The sequence below is a fragment of the Chiroxiphia lanceolata genome, chromosome 6 (assembly GCF_009829145.1).
Source record: "Chiroxiphia lanceolata isolate bChiLan1 chromosome 6, bChiLan1.pri, whole genome shotgun sequence".
NCBI classification, from domain to species: domain Eukaryota; kingdom Metazoa; phylum Chordata; class Aves; order Passeriformes; family Pipridae; genus Chiroxiphia; species Chiroxiphia lanceolata.
Window position 1 is genome coordinate 42,166,953 of NC_045642.1, and position 27,891 is coordinate 42,194,843.

General features: G+C 44.2%; 1 protein-coding gene and 1 long non-coding RNA gene across 4 annotated transcripts in view; one reads left to right on the top strand and one right to left on the bottom strand.

The window, feature by feature from the left end:
- The window catches only part of ESRRB (estrogen related receptor beta), a 130,333-nt gene extending 107,872 nt beyond the window's left edge, over positions 1–22,461 (top strand). For 2 of the 3 annotated variants that reach the window (XM_032690645.1, XM_032690644.1), the window contains exons 4-7: positions 4,343–4,453; positions 5,066–5,227; positions 11,220–11,489; positions 17,649–22,461. In XM_032690645.1, the coding sequence (XP_032546536.1) occupies positions 4,343–4,453; positions 5,066–5,227; positions 11,220–11,489; positions 17,649–17,893 (788 nt within the window). In that variant the 3' untranslated portion in view covers positions 17,894–22,461. The remainder of the gene's footprint in view (positions 1–4,342; positions 4,454–5,065; positions 5,228–11,219; positions 11,490–17,648) is intronic. The other variant, XM_032690646.1, reaches the window with a different exon arrangement.
- On the bottom strand, positions 10,813–27,069 carry LOC116788149. The gene is made up of 3 exons (XR_004357552.1): positions 26,914–27,069; positions 21,352–21,439; positions 10,813–10,873 (listed from the first exon to the last, which is right to left on the bottom strand). It is a non-coding gene; the product is annotated as an uncharacterized LOC116788149 (long non-coding RNA).
- Between the last annotated feature and the right edge of the window lie 822 nt (positions 27,070–27,891).

Below are 27,891 nucleotides of genomic sequence, written 5' to 3' on the forward strand. Positions count from 1 at the left end.
ATTCATGGGCATGTGATAGGACTGGATGGAAGGTAAGGTGAGGCTAGTAATTTGATGCGACAGCTGATATTGGGCCTAGACTGCATTTCCCACTGGCCAGGGCTTAGCTTCATGGAGCTTTTAAGAGTATTTTTAGTTCCCAGAAAATAAAAGAGAAACTAAACCTGACTCTGTGTGCTGTCACCTCTGCATACTCGGCTATTTTTACTTCCGACAGTCTCGGCCTGAGTCCAGCTTTTAAAAAAAGCTGGAATTATTTTACTTCCATTAAGAAAAAAACCCTAAAGCCTGATGTTATCAAGTCAGTAAGGGGACATCTGATCCCAAAGTTGTCAGGCAGACGTCTCTCCAAGGGGCATGTCAGAGAAATGCAGGGAGCTGGAACAGATCAGCAGATCAGCTCTTTCACTGCAGAGGCTTGGTGCTGGCACAGACCTCTCTGCAAGCACTTGGAACACGAGTGGCACCCACAGGACAGTTAGAAAACTGACATCCCTGCCCTAGGCAGGATGCTGAATCGAGAAGTCCTGCGCAAGTCCTGGCTCTGCACTTCTCCCTGCTAGGTCAGAGTGGCTCTGGCAGGCAGGGAAGCTGAGAGTGAGCTGCCGTTGAGCTGGGACTCAATCCCTATGGCATACACCACAGTCAGCTCCATATGTAGGTCAGATGAGGTGCCAGGACTCTTATTCAGGGTCCCTCCAAAGGTAACAAAATTCAGTGAACAGCAGCGTTTTCTTACAATACTTGGGAGTGGAAGGACTTGCCAGTAAGATAAGTTATCAAGGGGTGGTGCTTTCCAAACTTTGCCCTCTACTGTTGCATCTCACCTTCTTGCTGATAATGTCAAAAAGGGGGGGTCCAGGAGTGCCTATGGTGGTGACAGTTTTGTAGGGTGAGTCACTTGTCTCCTTTGAACAGGCCAGTTGTGATCTCTGTGACAACGGGGTTTGTGCAGGAGCTGGAAGGCAACGGCTTTCTTTTGCTGCTATCTTGTGAGGTTGCAGCACCAAATCGTATCAAAAGGTCTTCAGTATGGACCAGCTGCATCTCATAAGTGGCTGTTGCATCTTGCAGTTAATGTTCAGGTGGCTGCACATAATGTTCAGGTGTGAAACCTGCCCTTGTGATTCCAGTGTATGTATCACTCAGCCTTGCTCCAGCCCTCTCTCTTTCATCTCCCTTCTCCTTACACTCTCCCACTTCCATTCATATCCCAGTTTACATCCCCATCCATTTCTTCTCTGCTCAGTGCTTTGCTTCATGCTGCTTCTCTGATCTAACCCACCACACCTCACCACTCCATTTTAATGTCCTTTAGTGTCCCTTGCAGAGCTGTATCATAATCAGCCTACCTATCTTAAAATTAATCACAGAGAAAATCAAAGTAGAGCGGCAGACATTAAGTACCTAAGTACCACAGGTTCTGATTTTGGGCCATGCCCTTTTCTTCCATCTAGATATGACCCATTAGGCCGTCAGATCTTTGGGAAGGGGATTTTACCATGATGGTTATGTCTAGAGTGTCACAGTCAGGGACTCGAGGGATTAAATGCTTTTGTTTACTGTAGCACCTGCAGGCCACTGCACTCAGCAGCTGGTGCAGGGATGTGCTACCATGGGGGTAGTCTGTTCACCAGCTCTGCGGCTGGAGTGATGATGACAGGGTAGAACAGTGGCTCTGTGAGTGCTGATTGAAAATGTTTGCCTCAAGGAGTGTTGCACAGGAAAGGGGAACAGGAGGAGGACAAACAGTTGTTCAAAATTAACAAGCTGAAGTCCTTGGGCAAACAGACCTCTATCTGCTCAGTGAGGGAAGGAGGGATGGAAGGTAAATCTCTCTGCATCTTTCTTATCTTTCTTTAATACACTTAAGTCCTTTGTGTCCTTATAATCTGATTGAGGGTCCCTACTACCGCTGCAACCTGTGCAGCCATCCCTCTGCCAAGCACTGGAGGCATGCTTCTCCTTGGGAGGAAGAAACAAGCTCCTTCCCCCTATTTCGTCCCTACTCCTCCCAGTTCCCCCTCCCTTCTGCTTATCAAACTGCACAGCGAAAGCATCCTGAAAGGCAGTGTGTTGGTTTCTGCTGGGCTGAGAATGGCAACTCCCTGCACGGATGACATCCTGACCACTGATGTTAAGGAATGCATCCTTTGTCTGGGAGGGTCCTGGGAAGCTCTGATTCAGTCCTGAAGTCTTGCAGCCTGTTCTGGATTCCTCTGTAATCTTTCAACAGTGTATATCTGATCCTTTTCATTTTCATACCTGGTTGCTTGGTTTACTGGCAGCTCCTGAAACTTTTGTCTCTCCCATCTTTCCTGGCTTAGAGGTAGATGTCACACATTCAGCAGAGCATGGAATAGAGGTCTTCTTTCTTAGGAAAACAGGGCACATTTATAGAGGGAAAGAAATCATGGATGGAAATGAAAATTTCCTACTTCATCCAGGACTTTATCAGTGTCGTTCCTCAGGGATCTCCCTAGATAACCTCGGGTTTGGGATTCCCTGGCTGTCCTTCCTGAAATTGGTCTCTGGAGCATGTTGGGGCATCCAGGAAGGAGTCTTGCCTACAGCCTACCTGCTGCTGGGAATGGAGGTAAAAGAAGAAATAGGCATCATTTTCAGAAACAATATCACGTAATGGAGGAGAAAGGTGGACTTATGCTTAGGGATGTCAGTGAATTCTTCATACAGAGTCAGAAATAGAAAATGGGACAAGGGAAGGAAATTACTCAGTGTGACCTGAGCTCACTTTTATCAGCTTCATGTCTTCCTTTCCATCTTCAATATCCGTGGTCCTCCCACAGCAGCCACCTGCAACGGCAGTTCCCTTGCTCTGCAGAGCTCCACACCTGCTCATTCCTGTTTCTCCTGCTCAGTGGGAGATGTTGCTGCCAGACTGTATCACTGAGTATTTTTGGCCTGGTGTTCTTGCTGCTTAGGGGGCAGTTGGTACTGTCTGTCAATCAAATCAGTTTGGGTGCTGTAGCCATAAAGCATATTGGGATCTAGATGTTGTTTCAAGTAGCAGTTTCAGGTGGTACAGGTGTGGCTGGTGTTAGCTTTACAGTAAAAGCTTTCTCCTTTCCATGGCATAGTAAGTAAACATGGCATTGAAACATCGAGTGACAGACATGTGACTCCTTCTAGGGTAGAATATTCACCAGAAGACTGCAGGTTTTTTCAGGTGTACAAGTTGTTCAAAAAGCATCACTTCAAACCCGATGTGGAGTGTTTGTTTTTAGTTGTTTGTGTTTATGTATGGTATGATTGCAAAATATTAATAGCTCAATGTTATTAGTAAGTGTCTCACATAATTGGTTCCCATGATCAGACTAGATAAACTACTGTGTGTTTCTAAGGAAGTACTTATATAGTGTAAATTCAAAATTTTTTATTCTATTTGAATGCTTCTACATTTGTCTTGAAAGATTTTTTTTCCACAAAAGCTGCTTTTCCCAGAAGACTAAGTTATCCCAATTTCACAAGAACTGATTACCAGAGACCATATGGCTGGTCAGAAATAACTGATAACTGGACAAATATCTATGGGGTTTTTTCACAGTTTCTTTTTAACACTGTATTTTGTACTAATAGCACAATTTAGTTGCTGTTCCTGGTCTATTGATGCTGCTATGGTTTTTTGCAAGGTGACAGTCACTGGTACTTCCTAGTCACTGGGGACTATTTTCAATGTGCAATTTCCAGTTTGATTCACTGTATTTTGAAAGAGCTGCAACAAATTCTTCAATGTCTCCCTACTTCATCTTTATTATGGCTTTATTGTAGTAGAAGTTGTTTCTGTTTATTTGGATTCTACTCTTATTACAGGTGCCTTACTTGATCAAGGCTGAAACATTTTTGTTGAATTCATAGTTCATTATCTGTTCACTATAGGTCACTTTTTTTCAAATATAAACACTGAGAGGTCACAGAACATTTAACTTTTCATTTTTAAGAACAATCTAAAAGCTTAGTTTTATAACTGCAGGTTTGATTGACATTTAAAGTCTTTCTTTTTAAAAGCAATATCATCTAGAGGGCATTGAGTTCTGAAGCTTTTCATTTGCCCATTAGACTGATGGTGATTCAAGAGTTTGAATGGGTTAATTTCTGTCTTCATTAATGTTTTGAATAAAAGTAAAGCTCAGAGCAGCATGCTTAGAGCTGGAGGCAGTCTAGTTGGTATTAAGATTGCTGGGTTCAGCTGAGATCTCAAGTGTTTGAGAGGGAAGCTCCCTGGAGTATGGGGAACATCTTACTTAGCAAATTTAAGCATCTGAACGTCAAGGTTCCCTAAGGCACTAAGGAATCATGAGGATTTTTTTTGTTTTACCTGCAGGTGTTCGTCTGGATCGAGTCCGTGGAGGCCGACAGAAATACAAGAGGAGACTGGATTCTGAGAGCAGCACTTACCTGAGCTTACAGATCCCTCCCCCAGCTAAAAAGCCACGTATGTATTAGCCTTTAATTGTTGCCCTCTGAGCAGCCACTATATTTCTTTTCATTGATCTTCCAAAATGTACAGAATAGCAGTTGTCACTTCAAATTCCTGTGTCAGTCAACAGCACTAGGATTTTTTTCTTATGATCATAGTGTAGAGGTAGATTAGGTGGGCCTAAGGTACAGCTCAGGTACTGTTATTCATTGTACCTAGGGTTAAATACAAGACCTTTCCTAGGAGATTATGTAAATCCATTTAGTCATAGTCTGAGCTATGTTAACAAAACCAGTCTGATGCTGATTTCTCTTTTTAATACTACCCATAGTTCTTTAAACTTTTCCACATCCTACCAACTCCTTTGTGTCTCCTTCTCCCCTCGTTGGACCCTGTTGAGACAATGGCTGACAACATTACAGCAGCTTCCTGCTTTTGTCATCCCAGTGCAGAGCTGGTTTGGCACAGGCAGATCACTACAGCTTGTGCAGCTGCAGTGTAGTCTTCTCCTGCTGTCACCAAAACCATTACTGAGGTCCTATGGGTTCTGTAGTCATGTCTTATCCCAGGAGGGTCCACCTTTTATGATGAGAAATATAACAACAACTTTTCTTTTGAAATGTGCAGTGACTAAGATCGTCTCCCACTTGCTGGTGGCTGAGCCAGAGAAGATTTATGCCATGCCTGATCCAACCATGCCAGAGAGTGATATCAAAGCCCTGACAACCCTCTGTGACCTGGCAGACAGGGAACTGGTGGTGATCATTGGCTGGGCAAAGCACATCCCAGGTAAACGGAATTACAAGGGTGTAACATGAACAGCAAAGGGAGCTATTATTTATCTCTGCATTTATCGGTTTTGTCTTCAACTAGTATTTTTTCATGTAGTGATGCATGGAAAGTTCTGTCACAGAAAACTGCTTGTGGTGGGCTCTCATTGGTAACAAACTCCAATGCAACCTATGATATAGGTGCATAAATCGATGACTCTGTATGTATGTGCCCTGGGATTATGCAGAAGGCTTTGATATGATACAGTGAAGTTCTCTGTTGTATTTGGCATTGAGTGGCCCAGTGAAAGTACTTGGGAAACAGCCTTTGGGATGGTACAGTGGACTTTTGTGATCTTGTACTACATCAACATGACCTAGGTCTGTTGTGTTTATAGATGAATAAATGTTATGGCAGTGCCTGGACTTTACTGCTAATTAAAAGGGAGGTACACACTGTGTCTGTAGTGGATGTTACAGAGTCACAGAATATTCTGAGTTGGAAGGCACCCACAGGGATCATCAAGGCCAACTCATAAGTGAATAGCCCATACAGGGATCAAACCCATAACCTTGGCATTACTAGCACCAGACTCTAACCAACTTAGCTAATTTCATTCTTGCCCAGACTCAGGAAAGCTTTTGTCATAATGGATTCATCACAGAACAAGTTCCATTGTGATAGACAACATGCTATCGTCAGTGAATCTCCAGGCTTCTATGTTGACAAATAATGAGGACAACTTATTGGCAGTGTGACTGGTCTTGTGACTATATTCAGTGCATGTCTGTGTGATTGGGTGGCATAACAAGTGTCTCACACCTGCAGGTAGGGTGGACCCAGGCTGAAGGAGTATACATAGCCATCAAGGAAGTTCTGAGGGCAAAGACTTGGACTGGGAAGGGGAAATGGCCCCTCTCTTTCTAGTCTCTCTTCAATCACTCCAAAAACAGATAGGTTGAATCTGTGTGTAGAGAAGGCTGGCCAGGGAAGTCAGGGGATATCCTTGGGGTTTACATGGCTGCTTTCCAAAGATTGCTTCAGACATTCACTATGAACAGCGCACTACAGCTATAAACAGCTTACTTCAGCTATCTGCTTGTCTTCTGTCCCTCTTCCTTGTGTCAGGAGAATACCCAAGGCTCTACTACAGGATCACAGGATTTTTTGCGTGTTGTCTCTGTCTTCCACTGCATGGATCTGTGTTCTCTTTCTTTGCTTCTTGGCTTTAAGTTCTTCGGTGTTTAGTGAGGCATCTTAACAAGAGTGATCAGAGTTTAGTTCTCCCATGTATTTTGCGTCTTTCTGTAGCTCCTCTTTTGACTTTTTGGTAGCTGCTTCTCTTTTTCCAGAGGGAGTATTTCTCAAGTGATTCAAGAGTTAGTGGTTTTCTGAGCTATATGGAGTATGGATTGTTATGAGGTGGGACTGTGAAGTCTGGAGAAACTTTTTCAGGACAGTGTTTCTGAGTAGAGGTTAATCTTGGTGGTGCCCTTCTTACAAGAGATCTGCAGTATCTGCAGGGATTACACCCATCACTAGTGCTGGAATCCATCTGGGGCTGATTCATCACAAGTGGAGTTACAGTGGTGATTAGGGAACTCAGCCTGGATTGCTCTACTAACCCAATACTTGGGGTGTTAACAGGAGTGGCTTTAAGGCCAGCAGCAATTAGCTGCTACGGCTTTCCAGTGAGGTGCCATTGTACATTCGTCTAACCTTGGCTATTTCTGTTCGCACAGAGGGCCCTGCTGTAGTTCCCCAGCTTGTGGCAGTGAGATGAGCATGGGATGCTCAGCTCTAAGTTCCTACTGAGTTTTCCAGCCTGGTGATATTATCCCAGAACAGGAGTATAGTAGAGATTGCTCCCGCACTGTGAAAGGGGCTCTTCCTCTCCTTTCTGAAAGCAGGACATACCTGCTATCATCTCAGATTTCTCTGTATTTTTCTCTCCTGCAACCCAGTAACAGCCACAGCCTGGCACAGTTCAGACCAGCAGCAGTATTGTACAACAGGACTGTGTGCACGTGAGAGAGCTCAGGGATTGTTAAACAAGAGAGCAGTGCTGAGAAAAAAACATAATAAAAGACAGTTCATAAAAATGGAACAAAATAATCTGTAGTTCTGGAACAAGTATGAAACATACTGAGTTAGGCAGCAAGGGGGCAGAGCAGGGCAGGGCCAGGAGACTGCCACATGTCTAAATTAACCATGCCCTGTAGTTCTACCTTCCAAGGATTTTGAACAAAAAGTGACATTGCTTCCTGTGTGCAGGAAATCTTGGTCAGAGAAGGATGGGAAAAGGAGAAAAAGTTACATATTCCTGCCTTGTATTCACACTGGAATTAGTAAAGAATGGTGTGATGTTAGTCATACCAACCCTTTAGGATCCCAAGTATCAACACAAACCTCTGCCCTACAGTCTTAGCAAACAAAATCAGTAAAGCTTAAACACACTCTCCTATGATAATAATAATAAAGCATGATTTAATGGTATTTAGAAAATGTTATTAGCTCAATAGCCTTATTAGCTATTAGCTCAAAAGCCACACTTAGCCAATGTGGAGTTGTGCCCTTCTGTACGAGGCCCCCTCCCCACTAGTCACTCTCCCCCCATGCTAATTGTCTTTGAAAAACATCCACCTTTTCTCTTGCTTTGATGCAGGGTGACAAGACTTCTCTTGAGGGGTGACAATGAAGGCTCTCCCAGGGTAGCTGTTGTACTATTCTCACTAGGAAGACGATAGTACTAGCACAGAATGAAATATGGCAAGTGGAGTGACAGCAGCTGTGTCTGGAGTGGCCTCAGATCCTATAATTACATCTCCTTTATTACCTCTGCTAATGGCCCTCCAGGATGACAGAAATGATAATAAATTAACAGATTATGAACTTCACTTGCCACAAATTATGTGACTTTTTTTTTTTTTTTTAATTTGGGAGCTCCCACTGCCAAACCACTGAAATAAAAAAGAAATCACCAAAAAAAAAAAAATATAAAAAACCTGAATGTCACATCAGCTACTGCAAATAAAGCAGCTTTTCTCAAGCTGCACCTGGAAAGGAGGGAAACATGCATGCAGCTCTGTGCTAGAGCCAGGGGCTTCTCTTTTGGGAGCCTAGGGATGGCAGTGGTGCATTAAGCAGCACCCTTCAGGATCAGATTTGAGAAAAGCAGCAAGAAACAGATCACCAAGGGTATTTGCTGGATGCTGGGCCATCAGCAGCTCAGGAATGCAAAAGGGTTGGATTCTCACAATTCATGGGGGCTTAAGACAACCAGGCAGTTAAATTTCACAACTAGAGATTCCCTGGTGTTATAATCCTGTAATAGCAAGCCTATGATTTTGGCCAAGGAAAATTAGCATTTACTTTTTCTGATCTCAACTTTGATAACACGCGAGAGTTATACGATCTTCTCTTTACTGCAGTGATTCAGGCATAGTCCTTTAGCCCTTGCATTCCACATGTGTAAATACTGGAGGCAAAGGGTCCCGATTCTGTCAAATGTCTCAAGTCCAGGCTTGATACCACAGCACTCCCTCTTCACACCCTCTGCTGGAGCTGAAGTCCTTGGCTACCTGGGAATGCTTCTGGCCAGGGGCTTTCCCAGGTGGGTGGGGCAATTGCAGCTGGCTCTCCTGTTCTTTTTGGTACAGGTCATGTTCTCTCCTGTTCTCACCTATCGTAACAGCCTCTGGAAAAGGGTGATTAACCGGGATGCTGAATGTACAGGTTACTGCTAGGGTTAAGTAATTTTTTCTACTTTATTCTGTAGCAGAAAAGTATGAGCCATGCCTGTCCTGGATCCTCTTGCTCTACTACATGGCAGTTTCTCAATCTTTAACAAATTTTGTTGGCAGGCTGCAGTGAGGTGATGGTGTAACCCCTTTTGTAATCCAAACAGGGAATGAAGATGCAGAAAGGCCACATGACTGACCCAGAAAATGGACTTAAGGCAGCAGCCTAAATGCTGGACTGATCTCCATGGTCAGAGCTAGGAGAGAGGGGTGACCAAAGGATGGAATTCAGGTTCTAAAGACTGCAGCAGTGGCTGTGCACAGACAGCATCATTACCTCTGTCTCAAGGCTAATCTCATCAGTTCCCTGTCTAGCAGGCAGAACTGGGGAGACATGATCCCAAGCCTTTGAGCTGCATCACCCTACACTTGGACTTAGTCAGGAGGGCTGCATTCCAGAGCAGCACAATTCTGAGCTGGAGCAGAGGTAGGATTAACCTACCTTGCCTGAGCAAGAGGTAGGATTAACCAGAATTTAGGGCTACATGGAGTACAGGAATCAGTCTCACAGTCATGGAGCTGGATTTGCAGCTCTCCTCCCTAGTAGCCTGGACTCCTCTTTAGCTGTTCCCTCTGACACTCCTCCCCAATGGTTTATTGATTCTTCCCTCCCACCCACTGCTCCCCTCAGACCTTGCACTCACAGCACGTGACAGCTGATTGGTATCTGTTAATTAATGTGGCCTGGGGCCTCTTTTCTATTCAGTGGCCTGATAAGGGAAATTGGATGTCCAAGGGCTGCCAGGCCATTATCACCCTTTGCTTCCCCTGGCAACACAAATACAAAACATGGCGTAGAGATAAATAAATACCACTAACCCACCCTTCTGCCTTCCTATCCCCAGCTGAGATAGTGCAGATAGAAAAAGAGATCCCACAGTCAGTCAATATAGCAATCATCAGCTCTTTTGTTAATTGCCAACTTGATAACAAGAGAAATCAAATGATTATCATGGTGACTGGCTACGTAGGCCCTGATGTGGGGCCAAGAACTGTGAGCAGAGGGGGCTGTGGGATAAAGGAGTCCAGCTGACCCTTGAATGCAGCCAGTGGGCTGGGAGGCTTCTGCACAGAGGCTCATGAGCTCACAGGTCTCCTGGTGATCCCTGAGGCTTAATATGCATCTGGGGAGAAAACTGACAGGGGAGATTGGTGGAGTATTGCTCTCCTAGCTGAGGTGCCTAGGTGTCCCATTCTCTCACAGCCCTAGGAACCTTTAGAAGGAAGGAGCTGACAAAAAAGTCAGTTTCTGCCTGTTTGTGATGGGCAAATCTGCCTAGAGGGGACCAACACATGGTGCAGGACATTTTTGTTTGTAATGGCTGTTATAGTGCCCACCTCCCAGGATCTTTCATCATTTGGCCTTCAAGGGTAGCTGGTATGGAGAGCATAACAGACACAGTTTTCCTTCCCATGCACTTTCTTTTTTTTCCCCCTTGAGGTGGAGAGTGCCTCTATGTTTTGTCCTCTCTGCTTTCTCAAGTAGACTCTGGGGATGTCAGGGTCTATCTCCAGATGGTGATTGCTCTTTCCGTATTTGACGAGAATATTTGGTTCATTCCTGGGTGCTGGTTCTACTGCTACCAGGTTTGGCTGTGATTTAGGTACTTGTGAGGCACCATAAAGCTATTTTTGTCACTGGGTAGGGTTGTTGGCAGAGCTGATAGTGTGGAGATCAGGATGTGAGGATTCTGTTTACAAATATATTCAGCTTTTGAACACATTTCGGTGCTTTGTTGTGACTGGACCTTTTCTCATGTTGGCCAAAGTCTGAGATTGTAGTTTACTTGCAATTCAGGCCTATGTCATTCCCGTCTATCACATCAGATCTTCTCTACTCTTTGGTCCTCGCTGCAGTACAAACCTACAAGAGGAACAGTGAGCAGGACAATATGGTACAGAACAGTTGCTGCTATAAAAAAAAGCAGTGATCATTGAAACAAGGTTATCATTAACTTGTTCTGATCAGAGCATCAGAACTCCTGTTTGAGACTGTGGGTGGGCACGGGAGCAAAGAGAAGCATAAGGTTCCATGTGTGCTGATTGCTACAGAGATAGGGTCACTTTAGTGAGCTTTTTTTTGTTTTTCTTGACAGCAGCAGGCCAGTAGGGAAGAGTGCTTGGTTTGAATCTCGGTACACTAAGGACCTTAGGCTCCTAGAGGCTTTGCTGCTCACCCATTTGACCCTGCTTGTCTTTTGCCCTGTCAGGGTTCTCCAACCTCTCCCTCGGGGACCAGATGAGCCTTCTTCAGAGTGCCTGGATGGAAATTCTCATCCTGGGCATTGTGTACCGCTCCCTGCCATATGAGGACAAGCTGGTCTATGCTGAGGACTACATAATGGATGAAGAGCACTCTCGTCTGACAGGGCTGCTGGAGCTCTACCTGGCCATTCTTCAACTGGTGCGCCGCTATAAGAAGCTCAAGGTGGAAAAGGAGGAGTTTGTCACACTCAAAGCTCTGGCCCTTGCCAACTCAGGTACAGCCCTGGCCCAGCCAGCCTTGCAATCAGGGAGTCAAGGCTCATGCGGTTATTTGGGAAAAAACTAGAGCCTACCGCCTAAGACTGCTCTGCTTGTGTCATGCAACATTCTCAAAGCTCCTTTCTGTCCACAGAGCAGGACTTAAGTTTGAAAGCTGGGAGAAATGAGGCTTACTGCTGCTGCAGCCCCAACTGTGCTCTGGCCCTGTAGTAGAGAGTGGAACCAGACAGGGATGGGCTAGCTGCTGGTTTCTAGAAGTACAAAAAGCCCTTCTTCATTAGCAAACCAACTCCAGTGCCATAAGTTCAGAAAAGGGAATGTGGACCACACCTGCATCCACCTCGGTAGTGTTGGTCAGGTACAGCAAACAGGGAAACCCTGGTCCCAATTTCAAATGCCACCAAAAGCTGTGGGGTTGAAGCTGCCTGGTCCTGTCCTGGAGATGTTCGGTGACTACAGACACTGAATTCCCCTTTAACTGGGAGACAGTGTGGATCTGGATTACAGCCCTCAATTGATCAGGCTGCAGTGTACAAAAGCTGGACAGGCACGTATTTGCTCAAGAGTCCCATACTGCTAAAGCTACTGTGTGACGAGGGCTCCCTCTACATCCCCTGAGTCTCATTGTCTCACACCATATCTCCTTGCCAAACCGCATCATGCAGGTCACAAAATTCACCCTTGCAGCCCAGCCTTGAAACCAGTATCTGTTTGGCTAAAGCTGTTTTACAGAAAGACATCCTGTGTGAAGCTGGAGAGAATAAAAGAGGGTGAATCTACATCTTCCATGGTAGCTGACTCTAATAATTAATTGTTCTCTCAGGTGTTTGGTTTTTTTTAAGAGGCACCATGTCTTTAATGTCTGTTTGCCTGAGTTCAGCCTCCAGAGATGAGTCTTTGCTGAGCTGTGTCTTATGAGTCCAGGTCTTTTTATACCTAACAGCTTGCCACGATAAAGTTCCTGTTCCTTAGTTGCATTCCTTGACTATGGATATATTACTTCAAGTGTAAGGTCCAGGATGCTGTGAGGCTGCCCTACCCCACCATTTTACACCATTCTGTTCATCTTTGCCATCCATACAATTCATAACAGTAGCAAGGTAAAAGAAAAAAGAAAACAAATAAATTTCTTACAGCTCATTGATAAAAATGTTGAGTAGCATCTGTTTTTTTTACTGATCCCCTGGATTTTCACTAGAAAACTCCTCCTGCAGGGTTGATTCACCACTGACAGCTACTTTGAGATCTGTCATCTAGCCAGTTACTAATCAATTGAAAGTGTTCTTTATTGATATTGTATAGTGCTAATTTTTTAATGAGAATGTCCTGTGGTCCTAAGCCAAGGGCCTTATAAAGTCCCAAGTCTATTATATCTGTGCAGTTAACTTTATCAACCAAACTTGTAATCTCATCAGAGAATGAAATCAAGTTTATTTGACAAGACCTCTCTTCCAAAGTATCATGTTGACTGGCAGTAGAATCACAGAATCATTTAGGTTGGAAAAGACCTTTAAGATCACCAAGTTCAACTGTTAACCCACTACAAAACCATGTCCCTAAGTGCCACATCTGCACACCTTTCATAAATGTCATCAGTCTTAACTGAATGTCACCTTTATTTTTCCTTTATTTTTGCCTTGGTTCACATCAGGCTAGCATAGAAATTATCAGATAAAAACCTAGGAAAATATGTGCATTATTAGAAATTTTTCGGTCATCTTGAATTTCTTAAAATACCAGGACTTTTCATCATTCATCTGCCCTAGATGGCCCTCAGCCAGCAATTTTAGAACTGTTAAAGCCAAGATGTCCAACTCTCCTATTTCTGTGAAGTTTGCCCTAATAGTTCTAATATGTTGTTGCATAAACAACAGACTAAGAAATCATCATCATATAACACAAGTACGTAATGCTTCTCTTTTCTAAACAAGACAGAAATACTCATTGAGGACTTCTGTCTTTGCTGCACTGCTGTTAATAGTTTAATCATCTCCGGTGAAAAGATACGCCCTACAAATGATCATTTTTTCTTCTATTTTTAAATATTTATAAAACTTCTTTATGTCCTTAGCCCTTCCAGCCATGGCTTTTCCTCCTATGTCCTTCACTTCCCTTATCGATTTTCTACACTTCATAACTTCTGATTCATATAAATGCTATCTAGCTCCCTTTTCAATTTCTCATATATTGCTTTTTTAGCTCTAATTGCTGCCTTCACTTTGCCACTGAACCAGGATGGGCAGATGGCCAATGCTGGCGTCTCTCGACTGTGGAACGGTGGCTTTTGGTGATGTAATCAACTTGTTAAAGAACCTGTCTACCAGGAAGGTCATGGGATTAAACAGGAAGAAGGGCTCCTCAGAGAGGCTGAATTGCTGAGGTAGGGTTGTGACAGAATAAGTGCCCCACATTTATCTGGCCCATGCTATGAGCAGAGACACTGCAGGATCTGAGCCTCGGTTGCTGTCAAGTTCTTCACAGTGCAACAGAAGCACTCTCTGCTGTTGTTGCTCACTGTGTTTCAGGACTAAGCCCAGAGTAAGCCTTATGAGACAATAACTATCAGGAATGGGAGAGACACTGAACAAGACAGAGCAGAACAACTAACCCTCATCAGATGCTCTGGGGTTCTGATTCCAGTGGTGTGGAGTAAACAACCAAGGTAAGGATCAGGAAGTACAGGCCAAAGCATGTTCTCAGCTGGATGGAAAAATCCCCTCTGACTTCACTGGTTTCTCCTACTGCAGCTAGAAGTGCAGCTATGTAGGAGCATAATCCACAAAAAATATTGCTTTGTTATTTGTATTGAAAGATATGAAAGTAAAGCATGAAATTTTGTTTTCATGTAATTAAAACTTCTCGCAACACATGCATAAGAAAGCTAGAATAGGGCAAGTGTATTTTTCTACTGTAACTTAACATTCAACCTTCACATTCTTTTAATACCAGTTCTTTTTCGTTGTGTATTTTTTACATGAATAAACCTCTGCAAGTATGTGCCTGCATGCAAACAGCTGACTGCTAAAACGGTAGAAAGCAGTCTGGACCAGGCTTCAGCTCTCGAGTCAGAAATAGGGTTTAAAGATGAGCACTTAGATTAGCACCTGTGCTGTCTAAACCTGCTTTCTGCCTTCCCTCCCATGTAAGATAAATTCTTGAATTTTCCTTATCCCTGCTGGGTATAATTGCTCATGCAACCCAGGTTCAAGGGACTTTCCTCTCTTCCATGCAACCCTGTGTATATTGACACTTTGTTTCTAGGAATTCAAACAAATGAAAACAGAAGTGGGGAGCTCAATTGCTCTTCACCAGAGAAGAAGCTGACAATGGGCTGATCTGAGTATGCAGTATGACACACCAAGGACACACCTGCCGGGACTGGCAAAGATAATTCAAGGGAACTTGTCTTTAGTAAGTGCATTTTAGAGAGCTGAGCAATGAATTCTTAATGCCCAGAGAAGCAGGCAAGGTCCCAACAATATGATCGCCCATTTTTTAACAGAGTAGAAGTGCTAAGACTTAAGTCGTTACCCTTCAGAGCCAGCAGTCTTTTTTAAGCATTCCTAGGTCCTCTTTCCTTAGGATAAAATCGATCAACCTATGTATTGAAGAGCTCTCCAGCTTACCATACAGCACACATTCATTTTACGACATGCCAGATCGTCAAACTTTATTTCCTCTTTTTTTTTTCCCCAATGCATTTTAATGCTGAGATGGAGTGAACAAGATCCGGATCTGGCAAGGGGATGTGTAGCAAATTCTGTACCAATGGGTCCTGTGAGGTTCCTGCTCCTGCCAGAAAATGCGTGAGTTAGTTGAGGAGGCAGTGGGCTTTGTCCATTCTCACACTTGCCCTGTACCCCATGCCAGTAGTGCTGGAGAAGGATTCCCAGCATGAAGCCTGGCTTCTAGGCCAGCTGACCCTCAGGGACACGGTCAAGCAGCCTGCCCCCATCTCAGTGCTCTGACAGCTGTAAAAATTCATAGCTATTGATTTTGTAATTAACAGTTTATCAATGCCATCGATACCGGTTCACTGATGGGATTGCAAGGAAATTAAATCCTGCAATGCTGTTTTATTTTTTGCAGTCAGCTACCAATTTGAGCTTTCAGCAGAGAGAGGTGGTGCTGGGGCAGGCTTTGATCTTATTTCCCAAGTTCCTCTTGCTATATACATGTAGTTATTCAGTGCTGTTAAGTCTTGTCAATATCAGTACCCAAAACCAGAGCACCCACTTTGACCTGCAGCATGGCTCATTGCCTGGTACTTCTAGCACCTGCTGGGATCTGCAAACTCTGACAGGCTGTGTTTACTTCTCCCCCTTGTGCCTCTAGTCAGAAGGACATTGAAGAGAAAGGCTGGAGGACGTTTCCCTCCAAGTTTCAACTTTTGATACTTCCAGTCTCCAAAATGACCTCTGCGAATGAGTGGGAAACAGATCCTACTCACTTCTGGATTGTGCATGGAATTTTTCAAATGTGCTACCTGGCTGGGAGAAGTTGCCAGACTGACTTGGCAACATCCTTCTCCCTCCCTACTTTTCAGAATTGACCTCTGTGTCTAGCTCAGGTCACTGTGGTGACCTACCAGCCCTTCTCTGAGCTCCTTTGCCTGGTCTTTTGGGTATAAAGTGTAAATGTAGCAAGAACAATTCTTCCTCAGTAGGCTTCTTGGGAATACAAGCCTTTAATATCCTCTAATTAGTGAATTCCTTCTAAACAGCTTCTTAAACAGCTTTCTTGCTAGACATAATATTTTCCCAACTGTTGTAATACTTTATAAATCATGCATCATAAACATTTTTAAATTAAATGTATCTCCTGAAATTCACAGTCTCTAATTTGTGACTGTGTTCTCCATAGAGATGACACATGTTTCTACAGAGATTTTGGCAGTTCAGATGGCTTTCCTCCCCTTCATTGCTGTCACACTGGGGAACCCATGTCCTCACATTTGTGTTTGTGAGTGGGCTGAGCCAGAGCACTGCCACACTGCAAAGCCCAGGCTGTGGTGGCAGGCAGTGCAACTACAGGTGTGCATGTGTGCTTGCCAAAGTGTCCCTTTGCTGTTGCTTCTGGATTCATTGCCCTGTGGCAAGAATCTTTATCAATAGGTTCAGTATCGATTAAAAGTCTCTGAATAATGAAGACATGGCAGCGGTGTCTCCAGCTCTGCCAGGGTTTTAAGAAAGAAGCAAGAGGAAAAAAAGAGTAAACCTTCAGTGATGCTGTGCCTGGTTAGCTTTTCTAATCAAACCTCTCTGCTCTTTGGGTGCTGCTCCTGGCATTATGACTTACCCACAAGTTTAGCAGCCTGTTCCACACGATTTCCTAGCTCAACCCTGGACTCAGTCATTACCAGCTTCATAGACACACCAAGGAACTGTCTAGCCTCGCAAACCCTGCTAGCCCCTCTGACAGCTTTTAGGAATCTAACTGGCAGCCTAAGGGAAGAGGATGTGTGGGTTTCCTTTATTTAAGCAGGAAGATCCCTGAGCAGCTGCTGGCAGTCTCTGAAAACAGGGGCATATGTACAAAGGTGGGCCTGCAACACCCCTGGGCCACGCTGGTTGTGACCTACTGGGGCTTTTCTGTCTTGCTGACACCCTGAGCAGCTGCAAGGCAATTAGGCAGTTTAGACAGATGAAGCGCTATAGCAGTGTTAATTATTCTTAATGAGATTGCTCCCAGCGGCAGCACAGCAGCTGCTGCCCCTTGCAGGGTGACTCTCACCATAAGGGAGCATGGAGGGCAAGTAAATGTGCAAATCACAAAGGCTCCTGGCCGACCCCTGCACAGCCTTGTGGTGGCTGGCAAAATGGGCAGCACACAGGGCACGTGTGTCACCTACCCCTGGCAACCTTACTGTCTCTGCACTGCTAGGGCCAACACACTGGGCTGCTGCCAAACTTCATAGCAGCAGCACCAACACCTGCCAGCAAGGTGTTTTTTCCCCTTAAGAAACAAACCAAACCAGCAACAACACTCCCACCCCCCACTCCCGGGGGGGGGGGGGGCATGGGGGAATGACAAAACCAAAACAACCAACAACTACAGAAAAGAAGGAAAGAAAATATCCTTAACTTCAGAACCATAAAGGATTTCCTTCCTCATGTCTGACTTGTCTGTTTGCTGTCTTTTCTCCCTTCCCCCAGACTCCATGCACATAGAGGACATGGATGCAGTGCAGAAACTCCAGGACCTTCTCCACGAAGCCCTGCAGGACTACGAGCTGAGTCAGCGCAATGAGGAGCCCCGGCGAGCAGGCAGCTGCTCCTGGACCTTGCCCCTCCTGCGGCAGACGGCTGCCAAAGCTGTGCAGCACTTCTACAGCATTAAACTGCAGGGCAAGGTTCCCATGCATAAACTCTTCCTAGAAATGCTAGAGGCAAAGGTCTGACAGCCCCAGCGCCAGCCGACAGTGGCCGGGGAACAAACTAGAAACAAAGATGCAGACAACGGAGTAATCCAAACAGCAGCAGCAGCCACCGCCGGCTTTTATCTCCAATCATTTATTATGGAAGAATTATTTAATGTCTATCTGTCGGCGTGACTGCAGAATCTTGTGTACAGAAGGGGGGAAACTTTCAATCAGTCACCTGTTTCTCTTTTTTTCATTGTTTTCTCTGTGGGAAATACCAGAATATGCTCTTGCACTTGTTGAGGCGGTCATCGGGGCTCAGCCCCTCTGATCAGCGATGCTCTCAGCGCTGTCCAGGCTGCCTGCTCCCCAGCTCCCTCTGACAGTGCTGGAGGGGGAGTGGGGACAAAAGCAGGAAGAGAGGAAGAACAGTCAATATAAAACTTTATCTGCTGGTGTTATGAGGGTCAGTTAGAAAGGGAAGCAGCCGTGGTCCTTCTTTTTGTCACCTTTCTGCTGCTCTAACCATAGAGCAGATGCTCCTTTGGAGAAGAGCACTGCTGGACCTCTCCTGAACAAAAAGGCTGCCTCCCAGGCTCCTCTAACACTTGTACATACAGGCCCCACTTCTTACCGGGAAAGATGCTCCTAACTGTGTAAGATATTCTGCGACCATTGTACGTGTGTCATTACGCTGGCTAGTCCATCCCATGATCAATTCCTGCAGGCCCCTGAAGAGGTAGTATGTATGTCCCTGAGAAATGCAAGTCTTTCCCAAATGGTGAGAGAAAAGGAGCCTGATGTGCTGGGTCGACTTGATAATCTCTGCACGTCCTCGCCTATGTGGTGCTAACTACAATTCTTCCCACACTTTTCACCCTGTAGTGGATCAAACCTGCCTCTTCACTCAGCTGAGTACCATTCCCCACTTGTTTCCTTGGGGGCAGAGAAACACAGGTTTGTCTGCATGTTTACTGCCCAATATCAATACCCCAAACCAGATCTTTCCTAGACCTCACTAAATATAGCTCTTTGCCTCCACAGAGACTTAGGGCGTAACGCCAAATTCAGTTAGGAATCAAGGGCACTGCTTTTCAGAGGAGGCAGCTCCAGACCTGAGAGATTACTTTTTTGTGACAGCCTAGGAAATAAATTAGACGTTGGCATAAGATTCCCGATACTCCAACTACTGTCTTCCCCTGCCTCATCCCATTATCCTCACAGCAGAAAAGAGCAAAACATATATTATACCTGGGGGCTGTAAGAGGCTCTCTTCCTGATCAGAAAGCAATACCTGACCTTGGGGTTGGTAGAAGAAGACTGGAGTAATGTTTATTTTACTCCTCTTACATACCCAGGTTTTTGCTGTCTCCAAGGCCTGTTTATCAGCTCTGCTGCCTAAGCCATACCTGCTTGCATTCTCAGTAGCCAGAGGGAAATGTAGGTGACTGACAAAACTGACTGCGGAGATTCTTTGAGACTTTATTTTCATAGGTCACTTAGTTTTAAGCTAGCCTGAGCTGACACAACCTGAGTGTCCTGTCTCTTTTGTGGTCAGCAGCAAGGCAGTAGAGGTGAGGAAAAGCCTCTGATCTACATTTGAGACACCACTGACTCTATTACCTCTGTTCTCCTCAAGCTCATCCCTTCCTGGCTTCCCAGGAGACAGGTGTGTGCAGAGGAGTAACTTGCCCCCAGCAGGAAGTCTTCCAAACCAGGGGTTGCAGTGTGTGATCAGAGAGACACTGGGAGCTTGTTTTTCTACTGGAGTAGAATGTGTCACAGCAGGGCTGTCAGTGCTGCAGAACCCTGCCCGGCTGACTGATGGTGACCTCTCAGCTCTTGTAGCCAGCCCTCACCTTGGACTTCAGTTAGTTCAGTTCATCTCATTTGAGTTCTTCCTACACTACACAGTTGTAGCTACTCTCACTCATTTTGTACTTTGTTGATAAAGGAATTCAGTCTTACTTCAGGCATATTAGTAAACCAACAGAGACCTAAAGGGCAGAAGGCACATGGGAACTGGAACTCCAACAGTAGTAGCAATTACACAGTGGTCTTGTGCTTTGAGCAGATACTCATGCTTCTCTCCCCAGCTCCCTCCCAGAGGCAGCTGGTGAGAAAATGAGAGGCTTTTGGTTGCACTCATGATCCCTGTACCCATCTGTGGTCGAGAGACCAAAGTAAAATGCATGCCACTACTATAGAGCCAGCTTGCCATGTGCTGCACTCTGGTAACTCTTCCTGGCTGTGGTCACTCCTGAAGGAGTGCTTTTGCAGGTGTGTTATGTTGCTTTGTTGCCTGTAAGTTTGACTCGACCACTGTTCCAATCTTGCCGAGTATGACCCAGCTCAGCCACAGCACATTGTGTCCCAACTTGCTGTACAAAGGTAGCTGTCCCAAAATGGGCCGAAAAGATCCTAAGAAGCAATTCTTACTCTGTCAGGCCCTGCTGGAAAGGTCACTTACACCAAAAAAAAAAAAAAGTAAACAACCAAAAACACCCACCCAAAAAAACCCCAAAAGGCTCTTCTGTCTTCGTTGTATTTGGACTCAGGCTGCTTTCCAGAACAGAGAGCCAGAACTATTTACAAAACACAGTTATGGAAAGCTGCCGAGTTAACTTCTAGCTCACAGAAACTGCTGGCTATTTAGAGTAGGGCTATGGTATGGAGGAAACTCCTGCCTTGACAGAGCAATATAAAGATACCAGATGCATTTTTTTCCAGGAACTTCTTTCTCCATTAAAGCTGCATAACCTTGGAGCCCATCTGAATATCCTCCATTGCTTGAAGATAATATGCAGGGAAATGTTTGAATTGCTTCTGAAATAGGATGGGAACTGAACCAGACAGTACTTAGCATATATTAATCTCTTTAAACAAGGAATGCAAACTCTCCCCAGGAACTGGGACAGAAACACCTGTCTAGATTTAACCCTTAAAAAGCTTGTACCATCCTAAACTGGGAACCAGGTCAGGTCTCTTGGGCCCTTCAGGCAAGTGCAGGAATCACATACACTTGTTCCCAGTTACTCTGATCTGCTGTGCATCACTGGTATTATCACACGGCCACTGAGGAGCATTTCCAGGATGGTAGCATCTCAGTGTAGTCCTCTCAGTGCGCTTTGAAGGAGGAAATGAATCTTCAGCAACTGCTTAGGTCTTTGAATGCTCACAGTCTCTTACGAAACGGTCTGGAGATGTGGAAGGTGAGACATGAACTAGGAAATGGGGTTTGAGTCAATGCTCTTATGCTGTTCACTTGTAATATAGGAGTCACAGAATCAGGTCCATACACCTTTCCTTCTTCACGGATCAAAAAATGATGGAGCTTGAGCCGTTGGGACACAAACAGGCTCTATGACTTAAAGAAAAGCAAAGCAGTAGAGGTAAGTGTGTCAGTGACAGTTAATAATATGAAGCGCACACCAGCAACTACAGTAAAAGCAGCTCCAGCCCCTGATTTGCATTTGTGGATAACAGAAACCACGTACCTGTCAGCTACTACAAAAGGCAATTCTTCCCAAGTGACCAGCTCTTCTGTTTTAGGCACATTCTTCTCTGGGAACACCAGTGTCTGGCCTGTAATGCAAAACAAATTTCATGGGGATCAATTAAAATAAAAGGTAAATTACCACACGGAATTTTGGTTTCTGAGGAAACTTGGGCATTACACCTCGCAGCAAAACTGTGAAGCTACAAGAAATGCCCCCATAACAATCAGGACCTTGCAGTATTGCTCATGCTAAGGGGGCATTGTTTTCATAAGCTCTGTCATCTTTTTTTTAAAACTATTATAAGTGTATAAAATAAAACATGCTGCACCAGAAACATGTAAGCAGCTATTAGAGGGGAAAGTCATTGATAAAGACCCTAGAATGTAACTTGTTGAGCTTATATTACCAATCAGAGCTAAGAAAAAAGAGCTTCCACTTTGTATCCACGAGCTATAGTCAATCATATGGCCAAAGGTCACTCTGTTGTTCTTGTGGCTGGGTTATGTGGAGAAGTCGGAGAGAGACAGAGGCTGTGAGAATGATGCAGGGAGTCATAGACTGAAATAAACAGTATCTACTTAACTATTATCTGCTCCTAAAAAAAATAAAATAAAAAATAAAATTTAAAAAAAAAAAAAAGAAAAACCTGTTAAATAAATTGTATTCCTGTGGTACAGGTCATTTCAATCAAAACAAGAAATAAAACACAGAAATGTAAAAACTAACCCAGACAGAGTAATGTTTATTGTGTTTAGGAGGTGCTCTGTTCTGTCCCTTGGGATGCACATAGCCTCATAGAAGGGGCTGGTGTGGGGGAAGGTGTGATCTGTGCATGCTGCAGAAGGGTAGGAGAGCACCAGTCCTCTCACTTAGAAATGCTCATTTGGTGTTTTCCCATATAAAAAACACTTCTCAGCAAGCTTCTGAGTTTTTGTGAGATGAGCTTTGCTGAGGACTTGTTAAGACAGGCACTGCTGTCAGTCTCTGCCATGGACCAGTCTCTTCCACTTACCTATTTTCTTCCTACATTCTACACTTCACAGGTACAAGGAATAATCAGGAGCTAGCAAGGAAAAAGTCTTGAAGTTGTTCCAGTGAAAAACAAAACCTCTCATTATGAAATAGACCACTGGCTTAAATCCAGCAATGACATCATGAATACTGCAAGCGTTAACAGCAGCTGCACAGTACTGAAGTCATGGCATTTACACTGATCTGGTGGTCAAGTGGTGCAAGAGGGAAAGCTCATAGCTGCTTGAGAAAGCAGAAGGAAATGTGCTGTGGGAGTTGGGGCAGAGATGTGAGAAACAAGGACCCAGGGTTTTATTCCACCTCTGATTCTATTGAATACAGACAGCATCACACTGTTTAAGCACCTCCATCTCCACATGCCTCAGCCAATGCTGCTAAGGTCTTTCTGGGCAATGGCACTCATTGGGATGATGCATCTAAACGAGGCAATCAAAAGGCCTCTTGGCCTGCCCTCAGAAGAAGGGGGTAGCTGAATTATTGGTGGCCAGTAAGAAAGTCCATGGGCTAGAAATGAGCTTGAATGAAAAAAAAACCAAGATGATCACAAAGCTGGAGAGGGAGGTGAAGTACAATAAGCTTACAGTTACAAGAGCTACCCCTAGCCCAGTCACCAGCACTCTGACTGTAACAGGCACAGTCTTTGAACCAAAAATCCCCTTCTAAGTTCACATAGGCAGCTCGCAGCCCACCTACATTGTGTGCATAGGTCCTCTGAATGCTGTATCTACTCACAGAAGGTTTAGATTTGGCCACCACAGTAGGACTTTAAATGGACTGTACTTCAGGTTAATATAGCACAGGGATCCTATATGTGTATATATACATATATATATATTTATATATAATATATAATATAGTTGATCTGTGGCTTCACAAAAGGCAGTAGTTTTGGGGTTCTGAAAAGTGGAGTTGATGGTGTTAAGAGATTAGTAAGGGTAGCCAAAGGACTACAGAGAGCCTAGGCCTCACTCTTCACACGCCATTCACAGATTGTGAGTTCCTTGGCCCCTTATTTCTAAAGTGGAAGCTGCCTTCCTGGGAGTTCTTCTCCTTTGTCTAGGTGTTTTGAGGCTTTCCTTATTTTGCTTACTAGTGTTCATTCACACTGGAATTAAAAAAAAAGGGTGAGAGAATTGTCTTCATGGTAACTACACAGAGCATTGGGAGAAGCAGAGGCCAACCTGATATTTCCTCTTACAGAAAAGCTTCACAGGAAATACTAGGAAAATACTCTATTTTCTCTGATCAGTGTAGAGTTCTCTAAACACATTTTTCTCCCCCAAGTTTAAGGCCTTCAACAGGTCTTGGGCAAGGTTAGAAAAGTCAGCTCTGAGAGTGGCAGCATCCAAGTACGAAGTAGGAGTGAAGTCACAGGAAAGATCTGAACTGGCCAGAGGCTCAAAGCATTTTTTGCAAGAAAAGCTGAGAAGACAACAGCTACCACTGACTCATCACAGATTTGCTAGAGACTTCAGTGCTTCACAGATCCCTTCATAAATGCAATGAGTCACATGCCTACTGCAACCATCTCTTGGCAGCACATGCATCTTCTGTGTTGTTTCAGATCACAGACCCATTTAGACCACTGCCCCCTCTGCTAACATGGCCAGTAGCAGATGATCAGAGGAGAATGTAAAAACATGGCAAGGAGGTATAATTAAGTCTCCTAGCAATTTAAGGATCAAAGACTACCTGAGCTAGATATGTGGTCTTTGCATTTAACACCCCTCAATGATTTTTCTTACATTAATTTCTCCAGTTCTGTTTTCAAACACAAGCATTCAGCCTTCACAGAACCCTGCAGCAGTGAGTTCCATGGATCAGCACTCAAAGTATCTCCTTTGCCTACTCTGAGTATACCATCAGCTCATCCTATTTCATGCTCCTACAGCTTGTATTAGAAGACAAACAGTCCCCTGATCACTTTTCCTTACCATGCACAGTCTTTCATGTCTCTTGATTTCACCCACCTTCATTAATTGCATTTCCAGCATTTTAAATTCTTTTCCATTGCAACAGTGAAAGCAGTCAATGCTAGAAGTAATTTTCTATTACCATTTACATTATTAAACTTAAACACATTAACCAAACTGTTGTTTATATTTTTTGTCAATGGTTAATGCTACTACAGATCAGTGATCTTTTGGGTCAGTTTTAGGAAGTATAGTTTCATCAGATATTTTTCAATCTAATGAACCCTTGCAACCAAGCCTGAGGTAATCACATACTAATCCCATTAGTTTTTGTCATTGCACCATAAAAATTCATCAGTGTCCTAAGGGAGTAACGCTCCCAGCATTAGCACAGGTGTCAGCTTTTCAGGGTGCTATCCCCAGTTCTTCCACTGCCTTGAGCACTTCTAGCTCAGACTCACTTTTTCTAGCTGCAGAAAATATAAATCCTTACCGCTGCTTCTGCACATTTCTTCTTTCCATCACTGCTCTGTTTCTCATGATGAGGTTCCTGCTATGATCTAGCCTATTTCCCTTGATAATCTTTGATATATTTTTGTTTCTTCACTAATGGGTGATCTCTCTTTCTCCCGGCTCCCTCCTCCTGTCCTATTTCTGACACAATGACCATGTGGGTGAGGAGGCCACCAGTGAATATCCAGTGCCCTGTGGCAGCTGACCATACCAAGCTTCTCCAAACCCCTGGCAAGATAGACTGTTCCACCTCCTTTAAAAACAAGACCCCTGTGGCTAGCAGCCAGCTCACTGTTCTGGATGCCTTCCATTTGGAAGGAGGGTCACTCCAGCTAACTCCACTTTATTGCTCCCCATTGCTGAGGCTTTGCTAAGATGTCCTGGTTTTCCAGTCCTGCAAGGAATGAAATGCCACCCAAACTACACTCATCAAACCAAGGGGAGGGCTACAGGAGGGCATTTGTAAAATGACACTGTTGATGCCATTTGGTCCAGATTATCCTCCTTATGTTTGCAAACAGGAACGAAGTACAGGCCTGAGATACAGTGCATAGTCAGACTAGATCACAGCAGCTTCTGCAACAGCTCCAGTGAACTAGACAAACTATGCCAAATCAGAGAAATACCACACTCACCTCAGGCTCCACTGCACAACCCGAGAGAACCTCAACATCCTGACGGCATAAGCCGGCAAGGCCATGCAGCAGAGCAGCACACAGTGACGTGGTGTTGCCAGTCCTTTAATTAGAAAAGCTGTATTCACGTGATGCTGTGTTCACCTGGCAAATAGTTATTAACCCAAACTGAGTTACAGCAATTATAGAAACACCACCAAATTCACACTCAATGATCAAAGAAAATAAAAACATTTTAGAAATAAATCATAAACACCTTCTAAATGTGCCTAGAAATGTAAACATGAGAGAAACAATCAGTAAAAAAAGAACAAAGCCTGCCTGGACATAACATTGAGCTCTGTTTCTCCACTTGCTTGAATCAAGAAAACACCTTGCCTTTTCAAAAGAAAAAGAAAATGCCTGGACTAACTTAGGACCTGTGTACTCTGTCATCTGTGAATGAGCAAGTGAACAGGCAAATAAAATGTCTTGAGTTTACCAAAATGATAAAGTAATTATCATAACTATAAAAATACTATGTAAAATTCTGATTGATATATAAGCAAATGTGACACCATTTTGCAGATCTTCCCCGAGCCTGTCAGCCTGTGCTGCAGGCAGAGTAAAACTGTGAGAGGAGTAGAAACTTCCTACCCTGAATGTATTCTGAATTCTGTAAGAGACTGCAGCTGGATAATGCCACTGCCCAGCACACTGAGCCATAATAGCTCAGCACTTCCTTCTGCCACCCATTGCCTATTGCAAGCCTTTTGTGCAGGAGGCTCCTTTTCATTCCATGGCTGCTCACTGCACACAAAACAGGCCTCGGTTCACTCTTCTTCCCTGGGGCATGGAGCGTGCAATTAAGTATATCCTAAAAGGTGGTTGAAACCCAATATAAGTGATGCCTGGGACCTTTCAAATTGTGGGAGACTTAATAACTGCATTGGATGAATTGACTTGGACTAGGACTTGAGAGCTGTCTTGGGTTTTGCTTTTCACGTGGAACATGTCCACAGAACAGGGTATCCATGACTTGTTCCAGAGTTTGTGATTACCCTGTGTGTCCCAGAACATATTGCTAAGTTGCTCCTGTCAATTCTCTGGACATTCTCACAGACAAAGATAGTATTGGCTACCTACAGCTGCCTGACTGCTGTGCATGTTATTTATTCCAATACAAAGAATAAATAACTTACCCCCAAGTTGTCAGTGAGATACCATGCTAAGCACAAATGCTGTCACCTCCTTGTGCCAGGTTCCATATACTCTGCTGGTTATATTTATTCTCACACAGGTCATCACAGCAAATGCCCATTTCATTGTGTTTGGCTCTGCACTCTCCACAGCACAACTTGTTCAGATAAGCATTTTCCTTTTCAAAGATCAAGAGTCAAAGAACAGAAACTGCAATAGAAACTGTCTGGGCTATGACTATGAATAGCTGCAATTCAGCTGTGATATGCCAAAAGAGAAGGACTAACCTGCACTTGGACAGTGCTTCATAAGGTGAGCAGAGCTGACTAGATGTCCTTCACAAAAGTATCCTGGTGACATCCAAGCCATGATGGAGAAATGAAATAATTTCTTCTACGCACACCCATCATGTAACTAGTTGCCCAGCAAATCAGGAACACACAGTACCTCTAAAACAAACAGGAGAGAAAAAAATGATATAATGATAACACAAAGGGAATATTGAGCAGCATTGCAACATCTCTGTCTTTCAGACTTTGCTGAGGACTCAAACACCCTTTGCAGTTAGCTTTATGCTTCACAGTTACTGCTGCTAAACAGATTAAATAATCTCTCTCCTCTGTTACTTCTCTCCTTTCACAGTTCCCAGTCTCCATTTTTAATATTACTTCCCTGCCCAGTCCACACCTAGGTACCTTTGTTTTTACTGCTGGATCATTCTTGTAATTAGGAAGGTTCCCACTCAGATATTGGAGCTTTCAAGGAAAAAAGAGTGAGAAAAGGGGAGCAAAGTTAAAAAAACATGATACAGTTTGTTCTTTACCTAGTTGGCATAGTTAGCTTTGCTGCTTGTTTCCCTTTCATCAACCTGCCAGGAAACCACAGACAGGAAGATTTTTGCCCTACCCTCACCAACAACCCATATGTCAATGAGAGTGCAGGGTGCAAATAGGAGGCCAATGTGCTCCTGGAAAAAAAGGAGAGAAGCAAACTAAGAAAGGAAGACACTAATGTCAACTTGTTCCTCACCTCAGCCCTCAATATGACTGCTCTGTTCCTTCTTTTCCTAGGGTGAATCTTGAATGATTTATCCTGGTTTGAAACAGATTCAGGAAAGGAAAGGGAAGAAAAGATACACAGCAAAAGGGAGAATGAGTCAATTCAGAGCTTCAGAATCAAGGAAGCTTAAATACACTGCTACATATAGAAGGGGTGGAAGGCAGATATTATGTGGTTTTACTGTGTATTATTACTTCCAGATGAGA